The 13,166-nt window shown below is 46.0% G+C and overlaps 1 protein-coding gene across 2 annotated transcripts in view; it reads left to right on the forward strand.

Annotated features, from left to right (window-relative positions):
- The first annotated feature begins 7,366 nt into the window (after positions 1–7,366).
- Positions 7,367–13,166, forward strand: part of Snoo (Sno oncogene) — a 66,643-nt gene continuing 60,843 nt past the window's right edge. The window contains exons 1-3 of one of the 2 annotated variants that reach the window (XM_086992217.1): positions 7,367–8,292; positions 8,592–8,673; positions 8,878–10,456. In XM_086992217.1, coding sequence (XP_086848343.1) covers positions 9,491–10,456 — 966 coding nt within the window. In that variant the 5' untranslated portion in view covers positions 7,367–8,292; positions 8,592–8,673; positions 8,878–9,490. Of the gene's footprint in view, positions 10,457–13,166 lie in introns of both variants that reach the window. The other variant, XM_022812078.2, reaches the window with a different exon arrangement.

Here is a 13,166-nt window from a genome sequence, read left to right on the forward strand (position 1 = left end):
ATCGAAATTTAGTAATTTCTGAGTAAAAATCCCTCCTTTATTTCAGACATCAATGTGGCTCCTTTTCCGCTGTGCAAGCAATAATATGTGTATATTCCAGCTGGCTCAGTAAGTGATTTAGGATTATCCGTAACACAAGCAGGCAGTCCAAGATAATGTGGCAGGTAACGGCCGACTGTGCACGTGACAGTAGAATTTCTACTAGTTACAAACTGCAGTGTTTCGTATTGTTCGAAAATTCAGATCTGTATTTCCATGTCTAGAGCATTGAAACAAATTTTGCCCACACTCTGCTGTGCGTTAACCTTGAATCGCTACTAGAATGCCTGTTTGAAGTGCATGTTTTTCAGTCATAGGGGAAGGATAATGAAGTCGGAACCGTTAACGGTAAAATACCTTGTCGCACACAAATGCTCTCTAAAACATGAGTTTTCGACTTTTTCTGGCGGCTTCTTGCGAGTACATATTGTGTTAAGTTGCACCTGCGTGATTAGGTCAGCTCCTGCCTTAAGAAAGCCTTGTATTTAGCCTTCTTGTTAGGTACTCCAGTCCTTCGGTATCTTTCGTTTTGACCGATAAAGATATCTAAACTGTATTTTATATATGATTGCTGTTAAGTGGCCTTACTCTAAGTAGACCTACTGACCAAATCTCAAGGTCGCGTAGGGTCTGAGGGTATCAGAAAAATTTGTTAGCGTCTTTAAGCTTACTAAAATGGCCATCAGAAATTTGACGCTATTTAATGGAATATCATGAACTTCCTTTATCTCAAGCAGAAATTTCACGGATATCGTTTATGTGTCATATTGCATGTATATGCACCTTTGTAATTCAAACGTTTTTGGTAAGTTGAAAGAACAGGAAAGCAGTTTGCTGAAGCACATCGCGGATGCTAACGAACTACTCGGCCAATTACCTATTGATTTTTCTCAAATAGTATCATATTGTTTTGTTCATAGATAAATTTACGTTATTTGTTCGTCGAGGAAACGTTGCTCGACCTCGTGGCACCGTTAAAAACGTCGATGTCGGAACGCAACATAACTGAACTTGAATTTCTTTTCCGTTAGATTGATATTTGGCCTTCATCTTACTGGCGTCATGGTATTACATTTCACTGATCGCATCATTGTTATATGTGAGACAGGTACTTGATTAATGATCTCGTCATGGTATGTCTCAGGAGAGAGCGACATGAGACCCATGGTTTTTTTTATATTATAATTACCGTCTCTTTAGAATAGAACAGGTAAGTACGTAGCTTGTTTTAATCAGGGTAAAAGCGTATTTCGTTCAATAGGTAGAGTTGGCGATTGATCACACTCGATTTTGTTGTGTTATATGCTACTTCGTTCTTAAGCCATGGCAGGTATGCACACATTTTCCCTTAATCCGTTTTCTAGCTTTCGCACAGAAAACACTTAGGTCCTATTCTCTAACCGATCAACCGCGCGATATAGCAATATTAAAGACACGGCAAGGCAGAACTTGTTATTGAAACGTTCAAAGATCATTTGTGTCCTTTTCAAGAATCTTTCGTCTTCATATAGATATCGTCATTGACTTAATATTAAACCGACGTCGTGTTACCGGCAGCTGAAAACTGGTTCTTTTTTTTTTAGTTAGACAGGCCAAAATGCTCCTTCATAGCTCATCTATATAGAGGTAACGTTTCGGAGCAGCGTTTAGGAAATGCGGGATCATTTGTTTCATTGTAATAATCTATGGTCACCACACATCAGAGACTGACGTTTATTACTATTACTCTATTAGTGCACCTTCATATTATCCGTTAAACCGCTACCTAACGGCAACAACTATGAGACCTTCAAATCTCGTTTCCTGTTTCTGACCCCAATTGATTTTTCCAACTCTTGTGCCTAGCTTTCCTTGAGTATTAGAAAATGTTCGTGATAACATTGTGGCGTAGCGTAAGAACATCGAAAAAAAAAAACAGGCAACGTGAATAGACGACATGTGAAAATTATCAATAGCGCTCGTACCCTTCTATAATTCTCAATAAACTCTGTCAACTATAACGTGTTCGGCAACGATGAGATTTAGCTCTGTTTCATCAACTGCTAACTGAATTAGGCAATTTACAAAAAAAACTTTATTTTCTATCCCGACGATTTTTTTATGGCAAGGGAAGCCTTATAGAAAGGCTTTTTGTTTCTATACTGCGTCCACTACGGTGTCTGCCGACATGCATAGTATACTTATTATGTAAGAAGATTATTATGTAATCTTCTTAGCTGTCGGTTCAGGCGTCACCATCGTGAGTCAACTCGACAGTCACATCAAAAGGCCAGTAGCAAGCAAGTGCAATTGTACACACAATAGGTACATAGTTCAAAAGAGGCTATGATATCGGTGCAGGGACCTTTTCAGTGGTTTGATGCCGCTAGCATGGTCCCACAGTTCAAAACTAGAAACGTTTATTAACGTCTGTATAGATCAGTGCCTCAGCGGCTTCGGTTACCTCTAAAAAAATGCCTATATGAGTGTTATTACACAGCGTATGACACTGATACCTTGAACGCTCTAACCTATTTGAAGTATGCTTTACGAACTTCTAGACTAGGTGTTTAGGACATTTCGGTCATATGGACTCTGACGGCCATATCCCCGTTAGTCGGACCATCCGTTGGTATAGTTTCTAGTGTATTAGGTATTATGCGCAATTGTGGTGAAAAAAAAACACACATTCATGTAAAATACGATTGGAATTGAGAAAATTAAAAAACATCTGGGGAACTATTACCTTACGATATGTGACCTGAACTCTGAGAAATTCCATCTCCTTCTGCTACTTTACTCACGACGAAGATCGGCGTAACGGTAGCGTTGTCTATGCCAAAAATGCTTTAAGGGCAAGCTCCGTTTTGCTGACCATATTGGAAGAAATAAAACTGCACAAAAATCATGTAACCTGGTGCTGTCTAAATCATCTTGCCCTGAAAGAGTATTTCTTTTTCATGTTATGTTAGGCATACGTACAGGATTGTCCTTGTAAGCGGCCCAAGCTGCAGCGAATCGCTTCGCTTGTTTATAACGGCCTAGATAGAAAGGATCAACCTAACGGCAATTTTTTGTGATAGAATAAATCACTTCTCTGCGATACGATTGTACTCAGTCCCCTTATTTTACCTGTACCTTAGGTTTTCAGTGATAATCTGTCTACTTTGGCAAGGATCGCGGTGGTATTATCACAGGTTTCGTGTAGTCAACATACGCTATCAGTATGTAATTACTTGCTGGCGGGGTTGAGTACCCAAAAACACCTAGCTAACATCGGCTATCAAACTTTAACCAAAAAGTGAGAATAAGGCCTACTAACCTTAGATCTTCCACATGAGGCAATAATCGTCCAATATTCAATTCCATCATATTAAAGATATCATCTGATTAAACAAATATCATTAGAGCATTCAAAACCGTTCAGTCAAAAGCGCACCTGCGATCGTTCTGCTTAACTTTGCGGAAAACTTCGAACCTGAGCAGGAACTTGCGGTTTTCTTCTAAGTACACGTGTAACTGTCCGTTTAAAAGACATATAATATTTTCCCGGAGCTGCCGCGCTTCAAACCGCTGGGGCAAACAGGGAAAGACTTTGACATAAAATGGGCGCACGAGAGACCAATTAACTCCACTCAATAGAATCTATTATGAAAACACCACACGCCGGCTATGTAAAATGTTGTTTGCTAATTACAAAATAAAGGATCAGGAATTATGGATTATGTTATATTTAAAACCGCTTAGTTTCGCAACCTTCAATGAATATTAATAACTTTGTAAGTGCGCAGGTCTTTCCATTATTATTTTTGGAAGTTTTTTTTCGATTTATCAGACGTAACGCGAAATTGCTAGAAACATATTGTTTGATTAATATTGACTGTAATTATGATAATCACATAGTTTCTGTGCTAAAGTGTGTTTTTGTGAGAAGTGAGTTTTTTGGGAAGCCGTAGAAATCTTACGACGCAATGGCACGCGGAGTCTTACAAAACCAATTTGGAATCGAACTAGGTCATATGTGACTGAGCCATCGGCTAACCTTTAGTGAACCTTATAGAAAGAATATGATGAATCGATTTACAGGGCCGTCGTAGGTGTGTCGAAGGATCTATCAGGATTTATCGCTTGGTGTCTCAACTTTTCGTAAATTTCGTAACTTTCAAGGACATCATGATGAACAAGCAGGCAACAATTAGGCGTTCACTTTAAATACGAATGTTGGCCCCGTTGCGCATGGACATTTTACGCTTGCTTAGTTACTATGTATGGTAGTCTTGAATCTATCTATATATTCATACTCACTGTGAGTAAAAATAATACTAATTGAAACCTGCGTGTGTTTGCCTATTCTCAGGTATGAAACCTAAAACCAAGATCATACAGTCTTTTAGGCTGGACAACAATTGCTTTAAGTGTTACTCGTTGTAACGCTATAGTATTTGTTGTTGTTTGTTTAGAATGCGTGATCTGTAAAAGATGGCGTATTGTCTGTCAGAGCAGTCTGTTGCTACAGCCAGTTACCGGTTGGCATCAACCGGTGTGATAATTTATACTACAAATGCTCTGTATCAAATAATAGCTTTCTTAACAAATCGTCGATGGTTCCTAGAAATTTTCAGTAGAAGATTTTGTTTTTAGAAAGCTCCTAGAAGCTACAAAATCACCAAGTAGACGGTTCCGCATTAAACCAGTTATGGCGGTTTTGCATTTAATGCTGTTATTCTTATTGTGTAATAGATAATTAAAAATCAGGGTTATGAGACGAGAATACCAAAATAAATAAGACTCGCCCGATAAATTGTCTTGTAAGATGCCACAAGCGTACTCTGTTTATCATTTTACAGTATCTATAGATTTATTCATCTATCTTTTGTTGAAACAATCTGCATATTGAGTAACAGAATCGTAATTACGTTATTGTGCTCTTTCTTTAAATACACTAGTGTCCTTGCAGATACGAACCGAATATGCCTAACAGTTGTACGATGTTCTTTCGTAGAAGCCAATGCTGCTATGTATGTGTCGTCCGCTACCCTTGTTCTCTCAAAGACTTTAGTCCGAACTTCCTCTGTTTTTTGAATTTTACGTCCCGTGTCGCCATTGGACATTCAACCGAACGGACGGCTGGCTTTCAGCACGACACGAACCGTCTGTCTAAGCCCGGGTTTGAACCTAGACCACAACATGTCTCTACGATTAGCAGGCAGATACGTTACCTAATTAGTTGTCACGAATATCCAACCCCTTCCTCGCTGTATGGGCCTGAACTGTGTGCGTAGTGCAACAGACGCGGCTAATTTGCGCTTCAAGTCTTTGCCATTATAACAATATACAGCGCATAGGGTCGAACTCGTAGTTCACGTTAGGCGACGCAAAAACGCGTGCGGACGGTTAAAAAAAATCCCTGAGTCTCTTTTCTATTCAATGTTTTTGCCTCTTCTTTTTTTTTTTTATATATTTCCAGTGCCTTGGCTCACCTTAATGCTGCTGCTGCCACCACTTCACATAGCGTGATGGCCCCTTCAGTCAGAGCTGTATGTAGGCGCCCTGTTTGCGCTCCCTCCGTAACGCTTTTTCCAATTAGTACCACCGCTATCATCTCTAATCCAATCTTTATTTTATATCCATCGCCAATCGCTAGCTAATCCAGTCCTTTTCTCGCCTAAAATATCGTAGCCATGTAGCTTTCCTTTTTATCGTTCTCTGACGCGTTTTTCTACGCTGCTTTGTACTACAGCGACCGTCAGCATCGCACACTTGCGACGAGCAAACGGGCTTCCTGTTGTCTGTCCTTCTGTCCACCTGGGCAATGCGGCCTCTGCTAACTGGCCCCAGCGGCAGCTGCAGTCTCCCTGCCATCACACGCTGCGGGCCTCGTAGCAGATCACAGCAACGGCGGCTGCACTGCTGCTGCTGCTGCTGTCTGATATCGGTGGTTCTGCTACCGTAGTCTCCATCTCCTCCGCGCGGTTCTCAAGCGCCGCCACCATAACCGTCGCCAGCCGTGGTTATCGGCCTGTTCATGGCCGCGTCGCAGCGGATGGTTAGTCGGCATCCGATACACTTTCCATAGCATTTCGTCCCTTTCGGTTGTCCATCCATGGCTTGCCTATTCGCCCGTCCCTGTCATGGGACGACTTTGTTCGTCCGGTGCCGCAGCAGCGGCAGTGATGGCCGCATCACTATCTCTAGGCCCTTAACGACCGCTACAACAGCGCGTCGGCAGTCGCCAACTGGTCCCTACGGACATTAGGGGAACGAGAAAAAAGTGGGCAGGGGTGTGAGACAGCTTCTGTCTGCTGCCATTCAAACTGATGGGGCCGCCGGTAGCGCCGCCTTGCGGACACGAGACTAGACCGCGACAGCAGGAGCAGCAACAGAAGCAACAGCAGCGGCGTGACCTCTATCTCCTTCTTTTCTGGCTGTCGCTCGTGACCGTCGTCGTCGTCGTCCTCGTCGTCGCCGTCGTCGTTTGCACAAGAAAGAGGAAAGTGCGGCGCGAGGAGCGACGTCGCCGGTCTACGAGCATCTGTAGTAGGTGTCCGTGTAAAGAAATGTGTGCAGACCATGACTGTGCTTGGACGTGTGCGCGCATGGTCTAATCGAGTCGTGTCGGGGCCAGACGGACGCTACATACAAGCGATGGCCGCAAGCTCGTCGCACCCGCAGCGCGCTGATGTCCCCAGCCGACGCTCTGGCGCGGCAGAAGCTGCTGGATCCCTGACATCGCACGACACCAGTCGCATCGGCGGGCAGACAAGTAGGAAGGGAGAACGACCGACCCAGTCGACTCACTGATACACACAGCCAAACAGGCAGCCAGTCACAGCTCACAAACCCATGTAGACATGGCCGTGTTCTCTCTTTCTCGCCATCATCATCATCATCGTCGTCGTCGTCGTCGCTGGCGCCACAGCCGCCGTCGACGTCACCGACGTCTGGCTGATCGCGGAGGAGCAGACGAGCGGCAGAGCCTAATGCAGGGGAAGGGCGGAGGCGGGGGAGGTTGGTTGTGTGCGCGTCGCCGTCTATCTCTAAGTGTCTGTTTGTGTATATGTATGGCTGTGCTATTTATCTCCGTGTATATGCGTGTGCCTCCAGCGGGAGTACTGCTGGAGAGAGAGCGCCATGGCATCTACAGCTGTTGGCTGTTGCCGCCGCCGCCGCCGCCGCCGCTGCTGCTGCTGCTGCTGCTGCCGCCGCCGGTATGATGCTCCGTCAGCAGCAGCAGCAGCACGTCGGTAGGAGCTGGCCGACTGCTGATGCTCTCTGTCTATCTCCCCCTTTCTCTTTCTGCTCGTCTTTTTCGCTTTGGCCGTATGTGCACGTCAGTGTATAGGGCTGCGTATGTGAAGCTTGTGGTGTCGATCTCTATGTGTCTCGATGTATGTGCGTCTGCGTGTGTGCTGTCTGTCTGAACGTGTGTCTTCGAGTCCCCCTTTTTTCCTATGACCGATTCCCCTTTCTCTCTTCAATGCATATGTGTGTTCCTTGTGAACCGGTCCGCCGACTAGCCGCTGTTGTCGTCGTCGTCGTCGTTGTTGTTGTTGTTGTCATTGTCGTCGTCGTCGTCGTCGTCGTCATCATAGTTGCTGTCGTCTCTGTCTGCGGGCGCCGCGCCGTCGCTTCGTCATTTGGGGCGAGGGTGGGAGAGGGCGTCCCCTTTCCCCGATTGCTTCGAACCGCACTCGTGTCGAGCGCCGCCAGCGAGCGACACGGACAGTGACGAGCTTTGCTGGCAGCGGCGGCGCGAACGGCGGTGGCGCAAGCAGCAGCAGCGCCAGTGGCAGCAGCAGGAATCTGCAGCGCCAGCCAGAAGCAGCAGCAGCAGCGGCGGCGACGACGACGATGACGACGACGACGACGACGATGACGACGACGACGACGACGACGACGATGACGACGGCGGCGGCGGCGGGAGGCACCGAATGAACGGCGCTACACACAGGCCGTAGACAGACAGGCAGAGCGCTTGAAAATGTGCTAGTCGATGGTGGCGGGTCTGGCGAGTACTGTCGGTTATTGTTGCTTTGACCGTATCCATTCTGTGCTGGCATGACACTATCGCCACTAATGCGATAACAATTGTCCGTCTTTCCCTATCTTTGCCTAAGTAGCAAGCTAGCTGTTCACCAGTCCAGTTACCATTTCCGCCAAATGTTGGCTTTGGAATAGAACGAGTATTTTTGGAGCGAGAGTGCAACTCGATTCGATAAAAGTAGCTCGCTAGCTGGCTGGTCTGCCAATCCAGAGCAAGGCAAGCAGGACAAGGTGCGACGAGGAGAACAAGTAGATGTTTACAAGTGCTACTGTTATCGATACTGTTCTAAAAAATAGTGACTAGCAGAGCGAAAGCTACTGAAGGAAAAGATAGCACGGAACAAACTACTGAGGAAATCTTAAGAAAACTTAAATGAAACACATTAAGCAAGAATACCGAACGAAAACAAACATCGAGTATATATCGACAGCGGAAAAAGCTAAAAGAAAAATGTCCATATAGAATAATTGTTATTATAAGAGGATATAGGAAACAACAACTCCAAATTGTGTTCTTGTGTGTTCTGAAGTCTGTGCTCTTTCCAGTGGATGCCGTTAGACAGCGTTACGACAACGTGCCTAGTTATCAATCACAGGAATTGTAGTATTGAAGTAAGGAGTATTCTTTTATCTCGGAGTACTACTGCCCGAGTCGGAGTTATTAGTGTTTTTCAAACAATAAAAAACAAACTACGTATATATATATATATGTATATATATATATATATATATATTTGTGTTAATGCAAGCCAGCTCCAGGGATCTCGTACTGGTATATTTAATTTTTGCTAATCGTGCGTTACGGAATTTTTCTAGAGAAGAAATATCATATAGATACACGGTGAAACGGAAGATCGTATCGCTTAGCGTTGACTGAAGTGGTGTTGCTGTGACTAGCAGTCCGATCCCCGGAATCGTTTGTTTCGTGATGCGACTACTACAATTACAGTGGTATCGAAGTGCTCTGTTCTTGTTGCCCCCAGAGCGACAAACTTGTTCTGTCCTCGGCAGTGTCGAGGTAAAGTTCTACCAGTTGTAGGAGTACCCGTCGATTCTCTACGTACAGCAAGTGAATGTGTCATCTACATTTCGACGGCAGATATCGCTCTTTCCCGTCAACACGAAAAGTGCACCAACAACAACAACGACGAAATCGATAAATCAACCAGACGTCCCAATCATCTCTGCAGTACAGACGAAGGAAGGAAGAATAAATCGACGAAGCTGGTTGCACCTTCCAGTGCTACCTTCACATGCCTATCTTATTTCGCCTATTCACCAAGGTTCTGAGGGAGCCCCGTAGTAATCGGACAGGTAGCGTTTGAGATTTAGGCCGTTTAGGCACTACCATCAGTCGGTTGAGTTCGTGCAAGGCCAAACAAACTAGGCACAAGCCTCGTCATTGACGTCGTAAACATAAGTCACGGCCATGTGCGCGGCTCCTACACCCGTTCTTGTTGCGGCAGCAACAGTGGCGGCGAGTTCGCCCGCGCTAACTTCTTCCGCTACTTGCACCTCCGTCCGACCGCTATCGGTCGTACGAGAGCAACGGGTGGAATCGACCCGAAGTAGCACCGAAACGGATGCTTACACCCCCCATCTGAAACGCGTCCTCAAGAGTTATCAGGCAGCGGCCACGACCAGCCTTCATGGCCCGAACAGCGTTAGATGGACGACAGAGACTGCCTCCGAAAAAGAGGAGTCGGTATCCCCCCTGACGCCGTCCCGACCTCCTATACAACAGCCGCCACCGCTTCTTCTGCCGCTGCCGAAAGATCGCCGTTCGAGTGGACAACGCTCATCGACCGTGCTTGAAGGTGAGACCATTGCGTGTTTCAATGTGGGCGGTGAAGACCGACTGTGTTTGCCTCAGATACTCAATACGGTTCTACGCGGATTTACGCTCCTTCAGATCAACTCGGTCTGTGACGATCTTCAGATCTACTGTTCACGCTGTACGGACGATCAGCTAGCGCAGTTGAAAGAAGCGTCAATACTACCGTATCGTATTCCATCGTGCGGGCTTATCAGCAAAAGCGATGCAGAGCGCTTGTGCGCCTCCTTGCTACACACCCCTGTTGAGGGCGGGCCGAAGGACGAGAACTGCGAGGCCCTCGAGGTCTACCACGAGTGTTTCGGCGGCTGTGAAGGGCTGTTCTATACGGACATCTATTCCGGACCGAATTCGCCCTGTGTACGATGCCTAGAATGCCGGGGCATGCTATCACCACGTCGTTTCATCTCTCACGTGCATCGCGCCAGGGCCGAGACTAGGACCTGCCATTGGGGTTTTAGCTCGGCCAACTGGCGGCAATATCTACTTCCCGTTAAGGAGGAGCCGACCGTCAAGGAGCTGTTGGATCAACTCAAAAGCAAGTTCGATAAACGTAAAAAGGTGAGTTTGAGGTGGAAACTTCCATCAAGAAGTTAAACGAAAAAAGTAAACTAGTAGCCAATCGTATCCAATCGAGCGCAAACTTTGGAGGAGTTACTCCATCTTGAAAGATGAGAGAAGATTTTCTTGTTATTAAACGACTCAGTTTTTTCCGATCGTATCAGAAATATCGATGCGGATAAAGGTGTTAGAATCATAAATGTCTTAATTGATGCAGCGCGAAGACAGTGAGTTCTTTTTAAATAACTGTTTATTACTAAACGAATTATTCAAATTACCTCATGACTCAAAGGGTACCTGCTTAGCCGCGACATCATCCAACCACCTAGTACACCATAGAGCGGCGCTTGGCGACAGACCAAATATATTGGGTAGCTATGTTTGATGGAACCTTGTGCTGTCCATTTGCGGTAAGCAAAATATTCATATGGCCAAAGACCTTTCACTAAAGATATGTCTACATAAACTTCGAAGTCGATAACGATCATAATGATTGCAAATCTGCTAGATGGCGCTTTAGTCCCACGTTCATTCACGGCGTCATAATTTGACGTCGCAGATATCTGCTATAATATGTGGTCACGTAATATTTGTGATTGCTATACTATGAGTTCGTACGTAATTGCCCATGGATTAAAACGGGTCCCATTCTGCATGCCTGTATGTGTACGGGCATCCAACTGTACAACGGACACAGCTTTGCTCGGCATTCAGTTATAGCTGATGAAAGGAGAATACAACGGTTCTAGCGTGCAGCTCACTTTTGTGACGGCTGCTGTTGTTGTTAGAAGAACGGGTAGGTACACCGCGACGAAAGCGTGGTTTCCACGTATTACTGTGACCATAGCGGTTGCGTATTTCCAGTTTCACGTTTCAGCCTCCGACTCGAGCGATATGCTAGTGCTGCTGCCGGTATCCTGTCAAAGCAAACCAGCAAGCATGAACCAGAAGATCTGTGCCCTTCCGGTTTGCTGGCGTGGTCGTTAACGTCCCGGTACCGTTGCCAACATCCTGCAGCGTCGTGAGCCTGTAGATAGCCATAGTTAAAACGCACGCACATGACAGCCTTGCCATTGCGGACCAATTAGAGATAAACTCTTCTTTCCCTCCGTACATTTAAAGCACTCATTGCTTTGGTCATTTAGATAGCAGCAATGCGACCAGTGTATTTTAAGTATCGCTGTTCACTGCTTGGCAATTGTTGGTCGGGTGTGCCGCTGCCGCTGCTGGCTAGAGCCAACATCATTTCACATCGCTGCTTTGAAAAACACCCGCACCCCATTTTTCAGTCGCCACCTTGTGCAAACGCCAGCTGCTCTCGATGAACCCCACTAGTACCAAAAATAAGAGCAAACAAATAATAGTGGTTGTGACGGCAGTAAAATAACGGCGGACATATTGTGAGCGTTGTGTACGACGTGCTCTGTCCGTCCACCCGGTAAACACCGAGCAGCTCGGTGCTGCTTTTTTGATTTTCCCGTAGCTGTAGCTGATGGCGTCGACGGTGTGTCGGCCGCCTGTGGGCGTCGCAAACAACTCGACGCCGTCCTGTCAGATGCGGTCGTTGCAGAATCAATATCAGGCAAGACAGTTCTACCAATGCGGTTCCAGTTGACTCAATCATGATCATATTAGACGCTATGCCAGCGATTACTATGTACCTGCTACCCATAGCTTAGTCAGCTACTTCTGCGGTTGGAGCTGGAAGCTATATACTTTTGTGTCCTCAAATGGCAAACGAACACCCGACAGGTCATAGTTTTATTGTAGCGTTGGAAAATAAGTGGAGCACGCACAATGGACTGGCCGTATGTTGTACTTATTACAACATATATACATATATAATATCGTAAAGCAGACAGATTTACACCCAGTTTGTCCTTCAGCTGTTCGCCCCACAAAGAATACTAACATACACTTTAAGGCCAAGAATGACGAAAACATACTTTCGCTTCGGCAATTCTTGATGGCACCCGAAGACAGGCACGAGTGTTGTTAGTGCCCCAGCCAGTTAGCATCAAATTTAGTCCTCTAGGCTAGCCGCGATTAGGGAGAACTCTAGCGCGAGTTGAGCTCCAGCGCGGAGAGTCATTTTTCTATCGTTGGCATCGATTCGGTTCATCATTTTTATCCGTTGACTACTTGCAGATATACATTGAGCTGGGAGTGCCCACGTCTCGAGTGAGTACAGTTTAAAGCAGAGCTCTCTGTGATCGCACTGGCTGAGCCTGCGGCTCGTCACTGCAGCACTTGTCACAGTCGTCATCGGAGCGCGCTTTTTAGCTGTGAAGATCTGTCTCATCGATAGGCCAAATGCGAAGACAGGCCGCATCTGTCATGCGGCCAGCTAATCGACCCAAGAGTGCAGCAGGCCCCGGTTTATCGCTTAGTTATTACTTGTACTGCACTTTTACGAACATAATACCTGCTATTAAATGAAAAAAATAGAAGTAGACACCGTTAGCAGCTATATCATCGTACGTCCTTGCGAGACGATACGACATGTGATACGATTATATCTTATCTCGCATGTAAGCTGCGTAAGTGTTACGGCGAGGTCGCAGCCTCTCGAGAAATTTCCGGCTCCGCAATCGAAATCGCTACATGTGGTCTTCTTGCGCACTCGTTTCCTAGCACAGTAGAAAACCAGCCTAACACCCTAAATTTGGTCAGGGCGAGCTTTGTAAAGCGACTCATCGTAGGTTTGATG

This window comes from Varroa destructor, unplaced genomic scaffold (genome assembly GCF_002443255.2).
Source record: "Varroa destructor unplaced genomic scaffold, Vdes_3.0 BEIS01000006.1, whole genome shotgun sequence".
Lineage (NCBI taxonomy): Eukaryota > Metazoa > Arthropoda > Arachnida > Mesostigmata > Varroidae > Varroa > Varroa destructor.